Consider the following 25,142-nt stretch of genomic DNA (forward strand, 5'->3'; position numbering starts at 1 on the left):
GATTACCTGTTCACAATAAGGCTATGTGCCCACGCTGCGGAAAATGCGCGGAATTTGCCGCGATTTTTTTGCGGAAATTCCGCGGATTTTTCAAAAATCTGCAGCACAGCGAGTCCCCAGCCATTTCTATGGCATTTGGGGACTGCTGTGCCCATGCTGCGGTTTGTTCCATAGCGGAATTAATGCAGTATTTCCCTGCGGAAAAATCTGCAGCATGTCAATTATTCCTGCGGATTTCTCCGCAGGGTCCCATATACTTACCTGCCTTGAGAGAAGACACCGGAGTCACTTTCTTCCGGTGGAGCGCAGTGGATCCAGGAGCAGGAAGGAGAAGGTGGGTGGGGCCTGCACGAGCTCCGGTCAAGTGATAGCCGGAGCCAGGTTCAGGCCCACCCATCTTCTCCTGTAGACGCTGACAGAGTGACCCGGCCGCCGGAAAGCGAGCTGCTGCATGATGGAGGTGAGTATGAACTCCCCCGATCACTGCAGCACTTGTGCCGAAGCCATGGTACTGTATCCTCAATGCAGAATGACCGCACCATATCCGCAGGACATTCTGCAATAAAACCGCAGCATGTAAACAGACAAAAGTTGTGCTGCGATTTTCTGGGAGCACCTGCGGAATCTCCTGCGGACATAACCGCAGGACACTGTCCCCGTGGGCACATAGCCTAACAGTAATTTTGACCAGTAGTGCTCAAACTTCTGCATAGCACTGTATAGCATTTTTTTTTTGTTTGATCAGTGCTTCTCACACATGATCGCATCCCGTTATTGCAGACATAAAACAATAAAGTGTAAAGCAAAAACATATATAAAAAATAAAAAAAAATTTTAAAAAACATTTAAAAATGTAATCGTACCTTTTCCCTAGTTAAAATTAATGCTGTCTATCAAAACTAGAAGTCATCATGCTAAAAAACAAGTCCTCATGGGCTAAGTCAGCGAAAAAGTAAAATAAAGTTATGGCTCTAAAGTTAATTGGCAAATTCATTCTTATAATTCAGTAAAAGACATTTTCAGTTTAAGATAGTGATTATATAATCCATGCGAGATATCTCTGTGTGTGGCTGGTATCTGGAATCCTCAATGTCAAAGCTCATAGAGAACATTTTGTTTCACAGGATGGTGGAGAAATTTATTTTAGTGATGTTTATTCCAATAAGCCAGTTCCTGATGAATTAAAGGAGAACAAAGTACTTTGGGGTAAGTTTAGGTGAAGGTTAATGCTCAGTAATCACTTTATTGGGGAGGTGTATGAAATAGGCAAAAGGATCTTTTTATTTTAGCGCAATCCTTTTTTTTGTTTTTCTGCCAAGGCCCATAACTTTATTTTTCCATTATTTGTTATTTTTACATTATGAAGTTTTTGCCACATTTATTGTGCTGTAAAAATGATCAGGCAACACAATTCTTTTGGTCAGTGTGATTATGGCGATATCAAAGTTGTTTATTTTTTTTTTATGTGTTATACAGCTCTAGCAAAAATTAAGATACCACTTCCAAATTTTCAGTTTTTCTGATTTTTCTCTCTATAGGTATATTTTTCAGTAAAATGTAAATTTGTTCTTTTATTCTATAAACTACTGACAACACGTCTCCGAATTAACAAGCAAAAAATTTTGTATTTATTTTCTGAAAAATAGAAATGGTCAAAATAACAAAAAAATGCATTGCTTTTGTGACGCCCTGGGCAAGCCAGGGGTCACAGGTCACAACACCACCACACCCTACACCCCAGTTAGGAACACCAAGGCTAACCTAAAATCCTTGTTGCCTTCCTCCAGGGGCTGATGTCCACACCAGGGGGTGGGCCAGGCGGTTGGCTCCGCCCACCGAGGAGTTCACAGCCCTGGAGGCGGGAGAACCAGGCTGTGCAGTTTAGGAGGAGGAAGTAGAAGGAAGTGGTAGAGGAGCTAAGTGAGAGTGGTGACAGAAAAAGGAACAGTTAAACAAGCCTGAAGCTGGTCCGGGTGTGTGCCCCGGACTGAGAGACAGCAAGGTCAGCAGACGGCGGCGACTGTCTGCAGGGGTGACTGTTTGGAGGTTACTGGAAGGACCGCGGACGGGTGGTGGCCCGGCGGTACCGGAGCGGTATACGAAGAACAGTCAGCACCAGTGGCAGGGGCCTTTCGGATCCCGGCAAGGCTAGGAGTCGCCGTGAATTTGCCAAATCCGTTAGTGAAGGGGACCTCTGGGTCTCCCAACAAGCAAGTCCCGATTGAAGGCAACAGTCCAACCGTTACAGAGAAACACCGCCACCGCCAGGGCACCAGTTTCTCAGGGCCAGCGCCTGCGGGCAAAGTAGGGCTCCTCCGGCCCATATCCAAGCCAGGGAGCGGGTTACCGGTGGGAACCCATCGCAACCATCATCATCTTAGGTGCAGGAAAAAGGGACCGTCACCGTCAACTACTGGGGAAAGCAAGTGCAGCCGTCTGTGGGAACCGTCTTTCCAGCCGTGTGTTTTACCGAGAACTGTGTCATCGTCTCAGGCTGAGTGAGTACCACTGTGCCGCAAGGCACAGCGCTGCCCCCGCGTCCCTGCACCCCACCAAGCCCTGCATCACCCACCTCATCACTGGGCCCCTGGACAACTACCCCCTACCCACGGAGGGGAGGACTAACATATAGCTGCTCCATACCATCACTCCCGGAATCCCCATACAGAGCAGCAGTGGTGTCAACAAATCACCACAACCGTGGGTGGCGTCACGGACAATAAACTATCCCAAAAACCAATCCCCTTTCACTCACGGGCGAGGAGCACCGCTCGAGTCCCCGGGATCCGGCCCATCGCTTGAGCCACCGAGCAGCAGCAGCAGGCCGCAGCAGCCGCAGCGGCAGCCGGACCCGAGCAGTGGGAGAGCGCGGCGTCCCCTCCTCCGCCCGCGACACTTTCAGCCTCAAATAATGCAAAGAAGGGGGGCGTGGCCAGCGGGCAGCATGAGCGGTTGCACTTGAGAGCAGCTCCGCTATCCAACGCTGATTTATTACATTAATCCTGCCGACATTGGTGCCTAAATACACCTCCGGATTACCTGTGGTGCGGTGATAATCCTGATCGTTAATATGAGTAGAGGTCGTAGCGCTGCGGCGGCCGAGAAGCTGAAGAAATTTGCCCGGGTCTCCCAGCAAGATGGCGCCGGCAAACAAGCAGAGCGGAAAGCCAGCGAGGGGGAGGACATGGAGGCCGGATCTGAGGGATCGCAGGAGACGACCTTGCAGCAAGTCACTACGCAATTACTTGCAGCGATCCAGGATTCGAAAGTGTCGCTGACTGGAAAAATCGAGGAGGTTAAGATCGATGTGGGTCTCCTCAGGCTGGACTTGCAAAACCTAAGAGAGCGGGTAAAGGAGACGGAACAGAGGATCTCCACGCTAGAGGACGACGCAAGAGCGACGCCGGGCAGACTATCCTCCTTGCAAAGTGCGGCAAACAACTGGGCACAGAGGGCTGATGATCTAGAGAACCGTCTGCGTCGCAACAACTTAAGAATCCTAGGGATGCCGGAGAGAACAGAAGGGAGTGACCCATGTAAGTTTATGGAAACATGGCTCTCCTAAACCTTCCCTGATGCGACGTTGTCTGCGGCTTTTGCCATAGAAAGAGCCCATCGGGTGCTGGCCAGGCCTCCTCTCTCGGGAGCGCAGCCCAGACCCCTCTTGGCCCGACTATTGAGCAGCAGGGACAGAGATGCGATCCTAAGTGCGGCGAGACGCAAGGCCCCGATCTCACATAATAACTCCTCCATATTGATCTTCCCTGACTTCTCTGCGTCTCTCCAGAAAACAAGGGCATCCTTCATCCAAGTGAAAAGACGCCTTAGAGAACACCAGATTGCCTACTCCATGATCTTCCCAGCTCGTCTGAGTGGTTCATCAGGAGCGCTCCCTTTTCTTCACCTCTCCTGCGGAAGCGGATGATTGGATCAACTCGCTGAAGAGGAAGCGCTGATGTGTTGCCGATTTGGGCGACACCCTGATGATCGTTGTTGTGTTTACATCGCGGTTTCGACCCGCCTCCCCTTTTCTCTTCCGGAGTGAAAACAGGGGAGCGATTCCAGTTTCTGGGGCGCTGTGTTTGAAATCGCTGTTGCGATCGATTTTTGTTCTTCCACTGCCGGAATCCTACGTCCCCCGCTATTGAAGGCGCGAAATATTTCTTTCTCCTTTTCCTCCCTTTCTCCTGATTTGTGAGTGGAGAGGAGTCGCTGTTGCGCCCGCGCCCCAATCTCCTGGCTTCAAATTGCTGATACGCTGGTGATTATGTGAAGATGCACTGTTGTGATTGCGACCCTCCGGACGCTTATGGGCCACCAGATGTGTCCAATGTGGGTCCTCCACTGAGCCAGTTGTCTGGCCTCCCTTCCGCGTCTGGATGACTGGAGGCGAGCCGGGACTGCGTTCTCGTATGTGACATGGCCTGCGATCATTGATGAGTTCAGTTTGAGTCCCAAAGTCCCGGATTACCGCCACTTCGGTCGCAGTTGCGTCGCTTGTGGGGCCCGGTCTGAGGTGAGGTCCGACGGGACCTGGGCCGGATCGTTGCTGCGTCACCAAAGGCACCTTCAAGCGGACTCATGTTATCCTGTATTTCTCGGTCCGGTATGGGACTCCATTTTGGGATCGCACTATTCTACAACACATCTAAGTTCACAATGTTGGTCTCTATTGTAGAGCTTTATGAAGTCTTTTAGGCTACCACGTATTATAGTATCTCATAACCTAAGGCTACTTGCAATTATCCCTCTGGTTTTACACTCTCATTCCTTCCCCCCCTTTTTCTTACTCAACCCCCTGATCCTTGTCCTCCCTTACTTCCCCCCCCTTTTTTTTTTTCTTTTCTTTCTCTCTTCTCTTCTTCTTCTTCTCCTCTCTCTCCCTCTCTCTCCCCTCTACCTCCTATCTCCCTATCCCCCTATTCTCTCCCTTATTTATGTGTGTTATAGGTTATATAGCTGGGTAATTGACAAATTTAAGCTGCAGGAGCCGCTCAAGTCCTTGTTTGAGGACACCCCCGTACCAAGTATATCATCTAGCCACGTTGGTTCACCCTAGTCGTTGCTAGGGAAAATGTCTCCTGGTCACACTATTGGACCAGTTCTTGTCGGCGGCGTAAGTGCTGCCGATTGTTCACATTTAAGGGTACGTTCACCCAAGTTCTACTGTAGGTTAAGTTCTTGACATACTTCATTTAGTCTAGCAAGTGATATCTTTCAATGGTTTTAAACTTGATGACAGGGAATGTTAGCGGACTGGGCACAGCCAGGAAAAGGGCGGCAGTATTTGCACATATCAAAAGATCCAAAGCTCAGATCGTATGTTTACAAGAGACTCACTTATTGTTAGAGACCACTAGAGTGCTCCAGCAGCCTTGGGTTCAATGGTCGTCCCACTCTGTTCATTCCTCATATTCTAGGGGAGTATCTGTGCAAATCCACAAAACATTGCGTTGGGACCCGGGTAGGATTATAAAGGATGCTGATGGGAGATATGTATTTATTCAAGCTCACATTGACGGGGTAATGATAGTGATTCTAGCCATATACATCCCCCCTGCGATGGGAATTTCGATACTGTATGAGGCGGCTAAGTTTGCCTCGCAATTCCCACAAGCTTTGGTGCTCTGCATGGGGGACTTTAACTTGATCAATAACCCAGGACTGGATAGATTCAGCACCCGACAGATCTCAATCTCTCCTACGATACAAACTAGACTGAGCGCATTACCACAGGAGGTGGGATGGCGTGACATGTGGCGGTTCCATAATCCAGTATTGAGAGAATACACCTGTTATACTCCGGGAAAAAACTCTTTATCTAGGATTGATTACATTTGTGGGAATGAGAGAGTCTTTGCTCATATACAAATGGTATGCCACCAGCCCAGATCAGTATCGGACCACTCCCCAGTACTTGTTAGCATTAAATGGGAGGGATGTAAATCACACAGATTGTCACGGAAAATTAATCCTTGGTGGCTTTCACTTTTCGGTACCAATGATAGGATTCCAGACCAAATTATGGCATATACTGAGACGAACTCCATAGATGAAAATCACTCGGCCTATTGGGACGCACTTAAAGTGTATTTGAGGGGATGCTGTCACTCCTCCATCTCATATATTAAGAAACAGGCAGCCAGAGAGGAGGAGAAATTGGCCACTCAAAATAGAACGTTAGAACATAGATTTACTTCGGACCCGTCAATGGTTACAAGCTGGTAGGAAATATCTTTTATACTTACAGGATAAGGCTAAGAGACATGTCTTCTTCACGAACCAGAGGTATTTCGAGCAGGGGAACCAATCTAGTAGTCTCCTAGTGTTCTTGGTGCACCAGTCCAATAGCTCACCTGCGGTCCTTAAGATTAGAGCCCCTAGTGGCGAACCAGTAACTTCCGTCAATGATATTTTGGAAGTGTTCTTGGAATTTTATAGGAACCTATACGAATCCAGATTAACCATGTCGAGGGAGGAGATTGCTGATTACCTGCGAGATCTGGAGTTTCCCAGACTGACTTCGGCTCAGAGATCGGCCTTGGATGAGCCCATTCGTATGGAGGAGATGGTGGAAGCGATGGGGGCACTTAATAAAGGTAGGGCGTCTGGTCCTGACGGACTCCCGATTGAAATATTTAGCAAATATCAGGGGGGCTTGCTCCAGCCCTCTTGGAAACGAGGCTACCATCGTTCTGCTATTAAAACCAGACAAGGACCCATTGGATTGCGGCTCGTACAGACTGATCTCTTTGTTGAACTCTGACTATAAAATTATTACCAAAATATTAGCAACTAGACTTGACTTAAAGTGATCCCCTCCATAATACATGAAGACCAGTCTGGATTCATTCCGGGTAGGAGCACCTCAGATAATCTGAGGGCGCAGGTGATCTTACAGATGGGTGCCAAGTTAGAGGAAGATTGGGCTTTGGTCTCACTGGATGCGGCCAAGGCCTTTGATTCTATAGAGTGGCCATATCTGCTGGAGGTGCTGCGGGCATTTGGTTTCGGCAACTAATTCATCAGATGGATTGAGATAATATATAAAGCACCGTCTGCTAATATCCAGGTGGGTGGCGGGGTGTCGGAAACTTTTTCCCTGGGGAGGGGAACCAGACAGGGATGCCCCCTATCCCCTCTCCTGTTTGCCCTGGCCATGGAGCCGTTGGAGGTGCGCATTCGGGCGGATCCAATTTATCAAGGAGTGAAGCACCGAAAGGGAGATGAACGCCTGTCTCTGTACGCAGACGACTTGTTATTGTTTGCATCTAGTCCGGATTCCTCCATCCCTAGGGCTGTGGAGCTTATTGACCGATTCGGGGAGTTCTCGGGCCTGGCAATAAACTGGTCAAAGTCGAACCTCCTCCTTTTGTCCCGGGACAGAGAGGAAACGGCGAACACTTACATATGTAGGATCCCGGTGGTTGATCACTTTAAATACCTGGGGATTATACTGACAAGAAGCCCTTTGGAGATGATAGCGAGAAATATTGCCAGCTCCCGCTTTCAGTGGCGGGAAGGATTAACCTTCTCAAAATGATAGTACAATCAAAGTGTCTCTACATTACCCAGCATGTATTCGTGCAGATCCCCCGCTCCTTCTTTCGGACCCTGGACTCCTTAATGATTACCTTTGTCTGGGGCGCTTCCAGATCGAAAGTCCAATTGGGCAAATTACAGAGGCCCACAGACCTGGGGGGTATGGCCCTTCATGATCTTTATATATACTACCTGGCCAGGCAACTGAAATATCTGGGTCAATGGACACTACCTGGGGTGATGGGTTCTCTGGAGGGATTCTTGGCAGAGTTCACGGGTGTGGATCTCCTATGGCCCCTGTTGACAGATTACAAGAGAGCCCCTGAGGGCCGTATCCTCCTGATACACAAACTGGGGGCCAGGATATGGAAAGAGGCTAAAGCCATATTCGGATTCCATGATGTACCAATTGAGACCCCCTTATGGGGTAACCTGGACCTTCCACTCTTTTGTGGGTTGCCCCGGGCTTTGGTGAATGGAGGAATCGCGGAATAGTCTCCCTGAGCTCAATTGACCGTAATGGTGAACTTCGTCCTTTTGCGCAGCTGCGAGCGGCATTCGAATTGCCGGAATCCCATGGGTTTCAGTACCTCCAGATCAGACACGCCTTTCGGGCTCAGTTCTCTAGTCGTGGGGTTAGATTCTCTTCCTTCCCAATCATTGGAATTATTAGATCACAAGGCTCTGGCGGTCTTATCTCCAAACTGTACTCCTCTCTCATTCGGGCCAAAGCCATGAATAACCCCCTTTCTGTCCAGGATACGTGGAGAGCCAGGATTCCTGAAATACATGACGTAGTTTGGGACGACATCGTCGAATCCCACACTTTAGTCTCTCCTGCAATTAATAACAGGCTGATCCAATTATACATAATACACCAGAGTTATATCACTCCCCAGAGACTGAAAAAGATGAACAACACAGTGGGGGAGAGTTGTCCGAGGTATGGGAGAGACGGTGCAGATTTCTGGCACATGATATGGGAATGTCGGATCATTCACTCTTATTGGGGTGAGGTTACAGCGGTTCTTTCCTCCATACTTGAAAAACCGGTCCCTATGAGCCCGACTCTGTGCCTATTTGGGGTTGTAGACGTACACTCTTGGTCCCAAGATGAGAATTTATTATTAAAAAAGGTCCTGTTTCTGGCCCGGAAGGGCATTATACTAAATTGGATGAGTGCTCATCCCCCATCTAGGGCCTCTTGGATTGCACTGGTAAATACTATAATCCCGCTAGAACAATTTGTATTCAAGACGAGATGTTCTTTAAATAAATTTGACAAAATATGGGGCAGATGGTTGGGTTCGCCCTTGACTGGGGGCTCACCCGGTTCCCTGGCTAATAACCTACAGACACTGATGTCGCAGTAACAATTTGTTATCATATCAGTGATACGGAAGGGGAAATCTATAGATCATAAGGTTATATATCAGCAGTGTGACGAGGTCCCCGACACCTAGTTTGCATATTCCTTGTCAATATGAGTTTTTGTTTTTTTTACCCCATGTTAGATATAGCTTGTGAGCAGACACATCTTAGGTATCTCCTGTTTCAATGTTATCCTAAGAGTACAGGATGTTGACTTGATTATTGATGTATTATCACTCTGGATTTTGACCAATATTTACCCATATTCTAACTGTACAAATTGTTGACTTGATTTTTGATGTAATGCCATACTTAACCTTCAATAAAACGAGTTTAAAAAAAAAAAATAATGCAAAGAAAACAAGTTCATAATCACTTAGAAACAACAATACTAATGTTTTAACTCAGGAAGAGTTCAGAAATCAATATTTTATGGAATAACCATGATTTTTAATCACCGCTTTCATTCATCTTGACATGCTTTCCACCAGTCTTTCACAATGCTTTTGGGTGACCTTATGCCACTCCTGGTGCAAAAATGTAAGTAGTTCTTCTTTGTTTGATGGATTGTGGCTATCCATTTTCCTCTTGATTATTGATTACATTCCAGAGGTTTTTAATGGTGCTCAGGTCTGGAGATTGGGCTGGCCATGACAGGGTTTTTTGATGTGGCGGTCCTTCATCCACACATTAATTGACCTAGCTGTGTGGCATGGCACATTGTCCTGATGGTAAAACCAGTCCTCAGAGTTGGAGAACATTGCCTGAGCAGAAGGAAGCAACTTTTTTCCAGGATAACATTGTATGCGGCTTGATTCATATGCCCTTTGCAAAGTTTAATCTGCCCAACTCCAGCCTTGCTGAAGCATCCCCAGAACATCACCGATCCTCCACCAAATTTCACAGTGGGTGCAAGACATTGTGGCTTGTACGCCTCTCCACATCTCTGTCTAACCTCTAGACGACCAGGTGTTAGGCAAACCTGAAAATTAGGTAAAGAAAATTTAACAAACATCTTTGCTAAGGACGTATGAATCAAGCCGCATACAATGTTGTCCTGGAAAAATAATTGCTTCCTTCTGCTCAGGCAATGTTCCCCAACTCTGAAGTCTGGTTTTTCCAGCTTGACAATACGCCATGCCACACAGCTAGGTCAATCAATGTGTGGATGAAGGACCACCAAATCAAAACCCTGTCCCGGCCAGCCCAATCTCCAGACCTGAACCCCATTGAAAACCTCTGGAATTTAATCAAGAGGAAGATGGATAGTCACAAGCCATCAAGCAAAGAAGAACTGCTTACATTTTTGCACCAGGAATAGCATAAGGTCACCCAAAAGCAGTGTGAAAGACTGGTGGAAAGCATGCCAAGACGCATGAAAGCTGTGATTAAAAATCATGGTTATTCCACAAAATATTGATTTCTGAATCTTCCTGAGTTAAAACATTAGTATTGTTGTTTCTAAATGATTATGAACTTGTTTTCTTTGCATTATTTGAGGTGTCTGAAAGCAATGCATTTTTTTGTTATTTTGACCACTTTTAATTTTCAGAAAATAAATACAAAATGTTTTCCTTGGAAATTTGGAGACGTTGTCAGTAGTTTATCACTGATCACTGCACTTAAATTCTGCTGTCAGATCGACATTGGCATTTATGTGGTTAAACAGCAGCGATCTGAACTAGCTCTGGTTACTGCTTTTAGGCCTTGATTCCTCTTACACTTCACCTCCATTACTAATCGTGTAGGTAAAAAGAAATAAACACAAAATACACAGAAACATCCTTTATTTAAAGAAAACACCCTCTTTCTCTAATTTATTAAGTCCCAAAACACCCTGAAGGGTCGACGTAATCCACAGACGTTACATTCCATGGTGATCCCAGCTCTGTTACATCCTGAGGTCACAGTGTGTGGTACTTTATAAAATGTGACCACTCATTGCGGCCTCCGAGACACACTGACTGAGCTGCAACTGTGAGCGGTGAAGGTTCCCATAGTACCCCAGCTGTAACCTCAGGTGAACTGACCTAAGGTGAACTCATTGACCTCATCTCAAGTGAAGTAATTGAACTCCATGCTGGATTACTGGATTAGGCAATGTGTGCACATTGAGTATTTGGGTGCAGTAATTTCTGCACGAAATCTGCATCTCCTGGCAAAAAAGTATCAAAAGCACATATGGTTACGTCGGACCTGCAGGGTGTTTTGAGGGTTAATAAATTGGGAAAAGAGGGTGGGTTTTTTAAATTAAAATAAAGTATTTTTGTCTGTTTATTTCTTTACACTTACAGGGTTAGTAATGGGGGTCTCATAAACCCCTCTGCATTACTAACCTCAGGCTTGAAGGCAGCTGTGATTTTTTTTTGACAAATTACAGCTGTCTTTAACCCCTTATATTATCTTTATTTCTACTGCTCCAGGGCAATTGGAATGAGCATGGTAAAAGACCATCATTGGTGCATCTAATGGATGCGACAATTACAAGACTGGCTGCAGGCTGCTATTTTAGGCTGGGGACCCCAATAACCATAGGCTTCCCCATCCTGAGAGTACCAGCCCCTAGCTGTCCACCTTATTTTGGCTGGGTATCAAAATTGGGAGGACCCCACCTGGTTTTTTTAAATTATTTATTTAAATAAAAGTAAAGTAAAAAAAAAAAGCCCCATAGGGTCCCTTGTATTTTGATGCACAGCCAAGATAACACACACAGCTGAGGGCTGCAGCCTGTAGCTGTTTGTAGATTGATACCCAGTACAGATAAAGCAGACCTATGCCATTTTTTTTAAAGTTATTTATTTTTACACTGCACAACCAATCACAGACGCCGATACCCCAGCAGTCTGAATGTAATCAATCAAAGATGCTGTCACAAAGGGTGGGCGGGGAAAGCAGTAAGTATGCATGAGTGCTAAAGAGCGAACCTGGAAGCAGTGTGACAGCTGCGCGGGAGTCTTGGTAAGTATAGTGCTGCTGTTTTAATCTCTATTTTGATTCCTTTAAACTTTTTTAAACTTTTATCTGGGTGGCCAAACCCAAACGGTAACATTGACTTCCCCAAGTTCGTATTCAGGGTCTGTGCACGGACCTCGAACTTTATAGTTTGGGTTCTCCTATCACTAGTCGCTAGTTCAAATGTCTCCTGACTTAATGAGTCTTCTGCCAAGACCAGGAGAACACTAAGCACATGTATGGAACAGTGGATTTTGGTTTGATAAACTATCAAACCTTCTATTCTACAGTACAGTGCTTTTATTTAGCCGGTGTGATAAACCAGTTCCAGCTATATAATCTTTTGTTTTTCTCTTCAGGAGAATGTATTAGTGGAGCCCTTTCGTGGAAGGACCTTCATCTGATTGCTGAGGAGATTGGATTTAGCCCACCACGTCTCGTCACCTCCAGGTCTATCACTGTTAATAATAAAGAATTAGAGGACATTATTGGTGGTAGGTTTTCAGCTTATACCCTTTGCCATAAAAATAAGAAAACTTCTTTTTACAAAAACAGTGCACCATCTTCTAGCAGTTGTTATTTGCAGTTTAGTAAAATTCATGTCAATGGACCCGAGCTGCAATACGACTCTTACAACACAAACAATAACCAAACTTTAGTGCATTCATCCCTCAAATCTACTGTGCCAATGAACAAAAAGAAGTATAAGGGTGAATATATAGGCACACAAAAGTATACAAATATGAAAAAAATATTCCTTTACAAAAAGTCCATTATTATAAACATTTAGACACGTTACATAAAACACCTAAAAGCAAAAAATGTAACTACAGGCCCAAACTACATATATATGTTGAAACCCTACCTTCCAATTCTATACTGTACATATTATACCTAACCATATATATGCAGTGTGTGTGTGTGTGTGTATATATATATATATATATATATATATATAAATATAATATACTGTGTATATGTGGCGCACCTGAGGCTTCAGTTGCCACAGGGTACTGCGCCTCAGGCAGAGGTGCAGTATTCATCCCGGGTACCGAAGAGGTCATTGCCAGTAACCACCACAATCTACAAAACACACAGTCAGTTGCCCTCCCATTGGGACTGGGTTAGGGTAGAGTTCTTGGGCTGGCCATCACAAAGTAGTGGACCTCCTGCCCACTAGTTCAGCTGCCCAGGGGGGTGGATCTAGAGAAAGGAGAGCAAGGCAACACACACAGACAGTCGGAAAACAGACGGGAGATGGACAAGTGAGGGGTGGAGAGAAGACTGTCCCTGAGGAGAGAGCTGCGCCATAGCTCCTTTAGGACTGAGCGCAGAGCCCTAGGATGGGTGGATACTGCAAATACCACCAGCAGAATCCACAGGTTAGGAGATTGCAAGTCTCCTGGCCCACACAAAGTGCCCGGGGCACAGCAGCATACTAGAGCCAGGAGCCATGACCAAAGAGCGGCACCAGTAAAGTACTTGTGCTGCCAGCCATACGGGCAAGAACCGGAGCCAATACAAGGCAGAGGGTCCTAGCGTAACTTCATGCCGCGGGGGCCCACACAACACAGAGGAAGTAGAAAGGACTCACAGAGGGAAGCACTGGCTCTGACCTTTGAACTATCCAGGATCGGCTGGAGCCCATGATGGCGAGTCTCCTCAGTCCAAAGACGGTGACATCTCAGTGAGTAAAGAACTTTGACTGCAACCTCTGTGTCGTCTAATCCTTCCCGCGTCCTAGCCTCTCCTTGTCTGCACAGCAGCAGGGGACTACTACTCCCAACATCCCTGGGGCCTGAGCTCTGCCTGTGGAGACCTTTACCAACCGAGCTGCGCCGTCATCTGCCCCAGAGGACACCTCACGCAGAGGCGGCCCCTAACTTGGCCGCATTCCACAGGGTACGTCACAAAATCTCCCCTGTAAATAACCCCTCCATCTCTCCATCTTTATTGACACCGAGGACCCCGTGGGCACGTTTTATATATATATATATATATATATATATATAATATATAATATATATATATATATATATACACACACTGACCAATGCAAGTTCATCAACTTATGGTCTGAAGATAAAAATCGCAACATGCATTACTTTAAAGCACCACTGCAATGTTTTATTCTACAGCGCTGAAGTGACGCTTTAAAAAGCCCCCTGTCATATACTTACTTTCCTGGGTCTTCACCTTATATGGCCGCTACTTAGGTCCCACGGTGCCATCTTATGACTGTTACATTTGACTGGCCGAAATTCAGAGGTTACGTCACAAGTTCCCAATGCAAGTCTATGAGAGCCAGAAAGAGGTTCTCATAGACTTGTATTGAGTTGTGATCTCCGGCACGCTCAATGAAACACTGGAGCTTCCAGCAGGACACAAATTGCTGGAAACCAGTGAGTGCGGCGGAAATAGAAGATGAAGTTGCCAGAAAGTGAATATAAGATGGGGCAGGAGACCTGCATTAAAAGCACAACTCCAGTGGTGCAATAAGAAAAAAACCACTGGATTTGTACTTTAATTTATTTTCCAGATGAGACTTGCCCATAAGTCAATGGATGCATATGGATGCAAAATAGATCACATATGGGCTACCATTCAAATATCATACTTTTTTACAGATCTATTACAGTTATAAATATCGGCAATGTTATCTGGCCTTCATTGTATATTTAACTGTTCTTGTAAAACAAGGATGCCATGTCGCCGAAAAAAAATGGACACAGATTACAATACAGATGACAGATTGTTATTTTTCTTTCCTGGATGTAAACTAAACAATTTTGCACACACTCATGTGAACCAAGCGATGTGAATAGTCGGTGGGGAATCCTCAATAGCAAACAACTAGACATACACTCAATAATGTCACTACTCCACAAATAATAGTCTGGAATCTAGGGACACCAAATTAAATTCTTATAACAAAAAGAACAAATAAATAACATAAAGCAATTGTTTGGGAAAGGCTCACAGATTAAAGGAGGGAAGAATATCCCCACGTGTATCGCCGCTTTGAATTGTGGCTTCCTCAGGGGCTGCAACTATGTGGACAATCTGCTCTGTACATCATACATTAACAATTAATCTTTAGAGAATTGCATGATTATATTCTAATTAAGTTGTGTTTTTTCATAATTAACATGTCTGGGGAGAAGTATCCTACCAGGCCAAATAGGAAATGTTCATCTTTTGGAACTTTCAAGCGTTATTAATTTTCTGTGTAACCTGTTCCAATGCTTATAATAAAGGACTGTTTGTAAATGAATATATTTTCTTATATTGGATACTTTTGTCTGCCTTTATCTTAATTCTTATGCATTCTTCTTGTGTGTTGAGCTGCCACACCAGACCCAACCCATTCACATGAGTGGCATTATTTGAGGAAGGAATCATCCACTGTTTTCTAATTTTGTGCATCCTAAGCTATTGTATGGCTTATTAAATCTTCTTACTACATAGATTATTCAAAAACCTCCATATAGCATTAGGTACAGGCTGCAAAAGTGGAACATGTTCTTAAAGGGAACCACCAGCAGGATTTTCATATCTAATATATAAAGCTCAATGTATGTATGTATGTATGTATGTATGTATGTATGTATGTCCACTAAAGGAATTTGCACCGTCGCATTTACAATCACGAAATTTTGCACAGACGCCGCATATGACCCAGGGAGCGTCGTAGACTATGCTTTCACAGAAAAATTTAACCCCGTGCTTTACAGTTAGTCTCTAAAATCCTGCCACCACTAAACTGAATGGAGGTGAGAGCTATAGGTTATTAATAGCAACTGTCAGTCGTTGCTATAGGAACAAAATAAACTGTTAGTTGAAGCTTATGCGTGAGGTTATATGATGTCGGTGGAGAAATGGATAGAGAGAGACAGAAAAAGACAGACAGAGACACAGACAGATACAGATGGGCAAAGAGACAAACTGGCAAAGAGACAGCCCTGGAAAGAGACAGCCGGGGAAAGAGACAGCCGGGGTAAGAGACAGACGGGGTAAGAGACAGCTGGGCAAAAAGACAGCTGGGCCAAATAGACAAATGCCCAGAGACAGACGGGCAAAGAGACATCCCTGGAAAGAGACAGCCCTGGAAAGAGACAGACCTAGAAACAGACAGCCGGGCAAAGAGACAGCCGGGCAAAAAGAGAGAGAGAGAGAGAGAGACAGAGAGAAACAGAGACTGAGACAGATAGACTGATGCAAATACAGACAGAGAGATAGAAACAGACAGACAAGGAAAGAGACAGACAGCGAGACAGACAGACAGCGACACACAGACAGAGACTGGGAGAGAGACAGAGAGACAGTTACTATCCCGGGCAACGCCGGGTAATACAGCTAGTATAAAGTAAAGCCAGTTCTGTACTGGTGCTTGCTAGGATGCTGAATGTAAACATAGCTTTTGTTCAGAGATTGGATGTTTTATTTCAGAAATATATGTAAGTAAAGTTACAGCAATGCACTGCTATTTGATTGACAGGTGCAACAGGATGGGAATATGTAGGTCAGGTCTTGCTATCTATTCCCGCCCCTGTCTGTCTGTGCCGGAATTAATTCTTTGACCCGCGACTTTGGGAGGAAGGCCAGGAAACAGATGGAGCAGGAATAGATTGCAAGACTCAACCCATATATTCCCTTCCTTTTGCACCTGTCAATCAAATAACAGTGCATTGCTGGAACTTTAGTTGCACATATAAAACAGCATCCTAGCGCCAGTATTGCAATTGTGGCGCCCATGAGTACATCAGGGTGCCACAGGATACTGCATCCTTACCCAGGGTGCAGGACCTACCCCCCCATGGTTCCAGGTTCCTAAGAAATCGGTGTCACTACCATCAGCATTACAAATCCCAATCAACACCTCACATCATGACCTGTCAGACACAACAGTGGGTTGGTCCAGCTGGAATAGGGCCACCCACCTAGGAGTCAGGCAGACTGGTGGGAAGGAGGAAGAGAGTAGAGTAGTGAGAGCCCTCAGAGTGAGGAGCTGGAGTGTTAGCTCCCGGGAAGCTAGACCGAGGTTGGGTCGCAGACGGTAGTCCAGGACCAGAGGAGTCGGGGACCGGTAGCAGTGACCTTGGAAAAGGGTGCGACGGACATAGTCTAGAAGGACTGTCAGCACCAGCAAGCCCAAAAGAACTGACCGGTACCGTGCACGACGGGGTACAGGACCTTAGGTCAAGAGCCGATTCAACGTCCTGGCACTTAACCTGCAGAGGAAGGAGACCTTCAGAGACTTTCTTACAGAGCTCCGAGATTGGGGGCATCCGCACAACGCGGGGGACAGGGTTTTCTGGCCAAAAAGCAGCCCAGTGAAGTCCCAAGTGCCAGCCCTCAAGAGCACAGCTACACTACACATAGTGAGCGGAGCCCTAACAGCTTCAAGCCACGGGGCCACAAACAGAGAACTAAATTGTGCATGGAGGTAGGCTCCAGACTACCAAGTGACACCGGTGGGAGCGGCTACCTGGACGGGCTCACCGCAGTCACTGTGATACACAGAGACTTTAGTTTACCTTCAGTGTGTGTGTCTACTTTTTAAACCTCATCCAGCACCACGACTGCAGCAGTGAGTACCCTGATCCCTGCACCCTGCACTCTCAAGTAACCACCAACACCCCTGAGCCAGGGGCCTTCCCTACCTGTGGAGGGACTAACATCAGGCTGCTTAACTCCATCTGCCCTGGTACTCCCTACAGCAGTGGCGGTACTCCCATTACCGCAACCCACAGGTGGCGTCACAAACTTCTCCCCTGTAAATACCCCCTTTTTCGGATCAAAGTGTCCGCCAACCTGAATCCGGGCTCCTCGAGCCACCACGATCCCAGATCCGAGCGACCCGACCAACACCAGGGCGGTACACAGTGACTTTACTTTATATATGAAAATCCTGCTGGTTGGTTCCCCTTAAAGCAACATCTTTCCATCTTTATAAACTGATACTGAATGCTTGCCTGATCCCAGCATTATTGGTGTCTTCAGCCATCTTTAACGTCTTTAGACTACTTTTCATTGATTTTAATTGGTGCACATCTTGCGGTTTACTTCAGATTTTGCTGTTTTAGAATGATCTTGTGGAAATGACTGTCTTCAAACAATGGGTTATATTTTTTTTTGGATTAGGCGATACTGTTTAGTTCACTCCCATGTGGTATCTTGCAGCAGCCCACACTCCAGCCGGAGACCTTGATGTGTTATCTGAATGACTTACGTAAGGAGCAAGGAAAAATGGAGTTTTCAATGCAGAAAGCCATCTGTAACCTTGAGACATTACATAATAGAATAGCATTTTTTTTTCAATATAGTTGGCAAATACTTAGAAATTGGGTTGAATTTCTTTTCCTGTTCTTATTCTGGAAAATACTGATAGGCCCCTAAGGTTCCTGACATTAGTTTGGGCATTATAAGATGTGTGATAACTATTTTTAGCCATTGTCAGACCAAGGCTTCAGAGGAAAGGATTCTGAGCATTGGAGTAATTAGATTACTATTTGCCCGAGAGCAAAATTTTGACCAGCTCCCACTAAATTTCATCCCCGACCAGGATTACCTCCACCTGCTGCTTGTTTTGTACTTTTTGACCAACATACCCTCCTTACTTCAGTGGTACAGCAGAGGAGGAAATACTGGGCACTATCCACGCTCGGCGGTTAAAGGTCTGTATTCTTAATCAGAATACACCGAATCTGTCAGTTAGATTAAGTACTGGCAATTGAGAGGGGAAAACCGTGGTGCTCTTTTCGCAATAAAAACACTTGTTGAACATAAAAAAATAGAATGAAAGGCACTCACCGGTTTAGTAGTGTCCAACAAACTTTTATTCCATCCTTAGGTAAAAACAGTGTAGGCAGTGGGGGAGGGGATGTGCACGAGGCACGTCGGTCGACGGCCGTTTCGCGTCTCTATACGACGCTTCTGCGGGTCCACTGGACAAGAAACGGCCATCGTTCGACGTGCCTCGTGCACTCCCCCTACCCCACTGCCTACACTGTTTTTACCTAGGGATGGAATAAAAGATTTTTGGATACTACTAATCCGGTGAGTGTCTTTCATTTTTTTTTTTCATACCCCCTTACTTGCTCATTATTCCCCACTTACACCTGGAATCATTACCAACAACAGAAGTACACTTTTCTGTGCCTGGTTGGTAATGAATGACACTTACTTCTTTCCCGCTCTCTAGTTACTTTACATGAAGTGCCTTAATTATCAGTAAAATTATTTCAGTTGCACAGAAAAAAAAAAAAGCAGTCAGAGCACTCTCACTTTCAGCTGGGGTGAGAGTGCAAACTGCTGAGTGCCAATAAAGCTGCTGTGCACAGAGGCACTGAATGGCGAGTCGAAACGTGCGCAGGCGAAACACAGCCTCAATCTTAATTGGTACTAAAACGTCTGTCCTTCCTGAGTGCCCCACTTCCAACTTTCAAGGTCAACTTAAGGTTACACCCCTTGTGACCATGATCATTACACCCCTGATTCTGGGATCCGAATCTTCATTCACACAGAAATGTTTTCTGAATGGGGAGAGGGGAGTTAGCCCTGCAAACACGTCCGGGAGCAACTTATCTCCTCTGAGGACACATGGATCAGGCATGTTCAGTTCTAGCAACTCGACTCTTTTTCCTCAGACGTCGACATTAGAGGATTAGCCTGTCCCACCAAAATCGATGGATTTGGTGAACGTTATAGGGTTTGTCCAGTAGAGGCCAACCCATTCATAAAGGGACTCTGTGAACACAGAATGACTGTTCAAACCAAGTACAGGTGCTTGGTACATTATGGCATGGCCAAATGTACTATGTATGGAGGACTATGAGGGGCACATTTTTCTGTATGGAGGTCTATGTGGGGTGCATTATTTTATATGGAGGTCAATGTGGGGCCCATTATTCTATATGGAGGACTTTGTGGGGCCCATTATTCTGTATGGAGGACTATGTGGGGCATATTATTCTGTATGGAGAACTATGTGGGGCACATTATTCTGTATGGAGGACTATGTGGGGCCCATTATTCTATATGGAGGACTTTGTGGGGCCCATTATTCTGTATGGAGGACTATGTGGGGCCCATTATTCTGTATGGAGAACTATGTGGGGCCCATTATCCTGTATGGAGGGCTATGTGGGGCCCATTATTCTATATGGAGGACTTTGTGGGGCCCATTATTCTGTATGGAGGACTATGTGGGGCATATTATTCTGTATGGAGAATTATGTGGTGTACATTATTTTGTATGTCAATTATGTGGGGTACATTATTTTTTATGGAGGATTATCTGGGGCCCATTCTGTATGGCGGTCTATATGGGGCACATTATTCCTTATGGAGGTCTATGTGGGACACATTATTCTATATGGAGTACTATGTGGGGCCCATTATTCTGTATGGAGGACTATATAGGACCCATTATTCTGTATGGAGAGCTATGTGGGGCACATTATTCTGTATGGAGAATTATGTGGGGCACATTATTTTGTATGGAGGATTATGTGGGGCACATTATTTTGTATGGAGGGCTATGTGGGGCACATTATTTTGTATGGAGGATTATGTGGGGCACATTATTTTGTATGGAGGGCTATGTGGGGCACATTATTTTGTATGGAGAATTATGTGGGGCACATTATTTTGTATGGAGGATTATCTGGGGCCCATTCTGTGTGGCGGTCTATATGGGGCACATTATTCTGTATGGAGGGCTATGTGGGGCACATTATTCTGTATGGAGAATTATGTGGGGCCCATTATTCTGTATGGAGGACTATGTGGGGCACATTATTCTGTATGGAGAATTATGTGGGGTACATTATTTTGTATGTCAATTATGTGGGGCACATTATTTTGTATGGAGGATTATCTGGGGCCCATTCTGTGTGGCGGTCCATATGGGGCACATTATTCTGTATGCTATTCTGTAGCTTGGCCCATGACTTTTTCCAAGTTTTTAACTTTATCCCTCTGTGTATTTGAGTTTGACATCCCTGAGCTATAAAAAATGGTGATTTTTTTTTTTTGTTTGTTTATATTATTAGGTAACCTCAAGTTTGTTTCAGCCACATTTCGCCTGTTCAAGATTCCCCAGAACTATGTAAAACAGAAGGGCATGGTAATTTACAATGGAGGGATCACCGGCTGTGAGAATGATTTTCAGTTTGACACAAACTTCATGTTCAAGGTACCACATATTCATCATATTTTTTTTTCATAAATATACAGAGTATTATTACAGCGTCTATAAGGCTGTATTACAGCTCTGTACAACCTGAAGATTGTACAGTGCAATAATATAAATATATGCATTAGTATTTTACAAAAAATGACTGAGTATTTTTTTTTTATAATTTAATTCAGATATGGGATCCTTTTAACACATTTTTATATATGGAAGTATGGTGTAGCTGTATAGGTGCTTTTTCCCTATATTGTAGAGGTCTGATGTGCCAGTCAAAAAAAAAATCTAGAACATACTTAATATGCAGATCAGATCGATTTTCATATGACTGCTCTACTAGAATTTTCATGATTGGCACATTGCAGCTCTACAAAAAAGATATAATTTTTATTTGGAGACTAAAGGGCCCTTTGCACACTACGACATCGCAGCTGTGATGTTGGTGGGGTCAAATCGAAAGTGACGCACATCTGGCGCCGCTGTCGACATCGTAAATCCTTTATGATACGATTAACAAGCGCAAAAGCGTCGTAATCGTATCATCGGTGTAGCGTCGGTCATTTCCATTAATTGGGAAATACCGATGTTACGATGTTGTTCCTCGTTCCTGCGGCAGCACACATTGCTGTGTGTGAAGCCGCAGGAGCGAGGAACATCTCCTACCTGCGTCCTGCGGCTCACGCCGGCTATGCGGAGGAAAGGAGGTGGGTGGGATGTTTACGTCCCGCTCATCTCCGCCCCTCCGATTCTATTGGCCACCTGCCGTGTGACGTCGCTATTACGCCGCACGACCCGCCCCCTTAATAAGGAGGCGGTTTGCTGGCCAGAGCGACGTCGCAGGGCAGGTGAGTGCATGTGAAGCTGCTGTAGCGATAATGTTCGCTACGGCAGCAATGACCATGATATCGCTGCTGCGACGGGGGTGGGGACTATCGCACACGGCATCGCAGCATCAATGTCGTAGTGTGCAAAGTGCCCCTAAGTCTATGGAGCGTCAGAACGACACTCCAAAGGCTTACATTGTAAAATATGCTTTCAGCTCATGCATAGAGTGAGACAGGTAACAAACTTTCATCCAATAAAGGGAAATAACAATATATCAAAAAGTAAATAATATAATATAATATTACTTTTTCCAATAGTAGTGTGTAACAGGCTTAATGATCAAAGGATAATCTCAAACCAAAAAAGGAATAATTAAATAGCCAAATAGTAATAAAATATCATTTTAGTAGATATATTAAAATAGTATTAACAAACAGTGACATTGAGTACACTAGGAGAAAAGCGCCTCAAACCAGCGGGAGGGGGACAAAAATATATCGTATTTAGTATGCTGGTGGTCCATCTAAATATATTGTAGATGATATACTGATGAAATCATAAAGATAAATATAGTTGTAAGACAATGAACCCACTTGTCTGCATGTTCCCCAGCTGCTAGTTTGGTGCCATAAACCCGACGCACGTGTCGCAGGCGGAGAGGGGTTTTTTGGAACGCCGCTCGCCTGGGCAATCTCTGGCGCTCGGGTCCGGTGCTTCTGCTCCTCGGTGGCTCAAGCACGGGGCCGGACCCGGGGCTCGAGCAGCGCCTCCTCACCCACGAGTGAAAAGGGGGAGGTTTGGTGGTGGGATGTCGGTTGTGACGCCACCCACGGGGTTGTGGTGATGGTGGGCATCACCGCTGCTGGTGACGGGGGTTCCCGGGAGCGATGGCGGGGAGCAGCTGAGGTGTTGGCCCCTCCGTGGGTAGGGGCTGTTGGTCCCGGAGCCCGGTAGGAGGGAGCGTGCTGCAGGGCTCAGTGCTGTGGTGCGGTACCTGATGGCACTGTTGTACTCATAATTGAACCACACAGAGTCACTGGTAAACTAGAAACTGCCGGAGTCCGCAGCCTTCGGTACGGAGGGTGTTTAAGTCCCACACACGGTGCAGAAGACCCCTGTTCTTTCCCTGCAGTCAGGTGTCTCTTTCTCCACTCTTTCTCTTTCTTTCCTCCTCGGCCGGGAATGGGGAGTCCACTCCCCTGCAGTGATCCGGGATCTCTTTCGATACCAGTGGGCCACTACCCTGCCCCGGTCACCTCAAGTCCCTTCCTCACTAACAGCCTGTCCCGGCCCTTTTGGAGCACGCTTCTGTAGCAGCCCGGGAGCTACAACTCCGGACTCCTCTCCTCTCCCTCTCCCCACACACTCTGCTCCCGCCCCTCCCCTGCTGCTCTGTTTTGCTCTTACACTGGGGGTGGGGTGTCTATCCTGCTGCACTGGTGTGGGATCAGGTTACCAAGGAGGAGAATGGCCTGCACTTTGTTGGATTTCTGCAGGCTCTGTGACTCCCTGGTTTTGCCAGGGCGTCACACACGTTTCAGCATGGATGTCTTCAGGTAGACAGACAGGCGGGAATAGATAAAAAGAACCAACCCACATATTCCCTTCCTGTTTCACCTGTCAATCAAATAACCGTGCATTGCTGAAAGTTTACTTGCACATATCTCTGAAATAAAACATCCAATCTTTGAACAAACCGTATGCTTAGTTTCAGCATCCTAACGTCACTATTGGCTTTATATTGGAAAATCCTGATGGTTGTTTTCCGTTAAAAATAAAAAAAATATTTACTTACCTATTTTTTTTTTTAATAATATGGAATTTCTGCCAATTTTTTATTCTTTACAGGAAGGAGAAGCTACAGCAGTGGATGAAGACTTGTGGAGCATACTGAAAACTTCTAGATTTTCTGATGAATTTTTATTTCAGCACTTGGGAAAGGGAAACTCTCCTGCGCAATGCCGCCCGCAAAAGGTGAGATACAGGTTTAATAACATTTTTATTTGATCAAAATAAGAAGATTTGAATTATAAATGCACCATCCGCTGACCAAATCTCTGGTAGTTTGTTAAAATGAAGCCGTCTGGATTCAGATTACTGTAGTTTACAGAATATTTCTTAGACTAGATACAACTTCTCCGGATCTGCACTTAAATTCTCATAAGCATTTATAAGGGTGTATGTTTGGGTCAGGAGACATGCCAGGCATTGCTATCTGTATACTGACCATGAAATATGGCCATCTGAACCCAGCTGTCTAGCACAGTCTGTGTATGGGCTGTGCTGCATTAACTGGCCGGAGGTCTCCTCATCCAAACTTGACAATCTTAAAGGAAATCTGTCAGCAGGTTTTTGCTACCTCATCTGACAGCAGCATGATGTAGGCAAAGAGATCCTGCATCCAACAATGTATCACTTAGATTATTTGGTGCAACTGTTCTGACACAATCAGAATTTTAAGTTTTAGCCATATAGCAGAGCTGAGAGAGCTGCTCCCGCCCACACCAGGCTCTCTATAGAGATTGTACACTGACAGTGAGGTATCAATCAGAGGAGGGGACGTGCCGGACTGCTGTGCATGTCACATTGTAGTCTGAGCAATGATAAGTCCAGTTCGTGTCCTGCTACTTAAAGAAACATAGCAAATAAAAAACAGATCGGATCTTGACAAGACAGGCATCCCCGACCGACTATTGTGCACAGGTTCACTCAATACTAATGTATGGAATGAGTGTGTCTGACTAGTAGGTACAGTCTTGCTCAATACACTTTTATTGAGCAAGGCCACCCCCACTAGTCAGGTTCTGCGTGGAAACATGCATATCGCAGAATTGCGGTCAGGTGACTGCTGTTCCTGGCTCAGAAACCAGGAATCTTCACAGTGCACAGTGTGTACACTGTGAGGATTCATATGTCTAGTCACATAGAGGCAGGGGTGGGATTCAGCCGGTTCTGTCCGGTTCGGGAGAACCGGTTGTTAAAATAGCAGCCAGTTCCCCGAAGCGGCAAGAAACAGCTCCGGCGATCCGGTTCCCTGTATTTATTTGTGTTAGTGTCTTTAAGACACTAGCACAAATGAATCCCCGTACCTCTGCGCCGCACTTCCGGGTTCAGTGAAGCCTGTCTGCTCCATGACCCAGCGTGCAGCGACGCGCTGACGCTGCAGAGATGTCACGGCTGTGTGAGGAGGTAGCTCCTCCTGCTGCCGTCTGTCAGCGTGCAGAGAGCCGCGGAGGAGGAAGGAAGACAGAGAGGA

The 25,142-nt window shown here is 45.6% G+C and overlaps 1 protein-coding gene across 1 annotated transcript in view; it reads left to right on the plus strand.

The window, feature by feature from the left end:
* The window catches only part of AS3MT (arsenite methyltransferase), an 88,142-nt gene that overhangs the window by 55,467 nt on the left and 7,533 nt on the right, over positions 1–25,142 (plus strand). Inside the window, exons 11-14 of the mRNA XM_075348607.1 lie at positions 1,125–1,206; positions 12,225–12,359; positions 20,922–21,064; positions 23,735–23,860. Coding sequence (XP_075204722.1) covers positions 1,125–1,206; positions 12,225–12,359; positions 20,922–21,064; positions 23,735–23,860 — 486 coding nt within the window. The remainder of the gene's footprint in view (positions 1–1,124; positions 1,207–12,224; positions 12,360–20,921; positions 21,065–23,734; positions 23,861–25,142) is intronic.

Source organism: Anomaloglossus baeobatrachus, chromosome 5 (genome assembly GCF_048569485.1).
Source record: "Anomaloglossus baeobatrachus isolate aAnoBae1 chromosome 5, aAnoBae1.hap1, whole genome shotgun sequence".
In the NCBI taxonomy this organism is placed as follows: Eukaryota; Metazoa; Chordata; class Amphibia; order Anura; family Aromobatidae; genus Anomaloglossus; species Anomaloglossus baeobatrachus.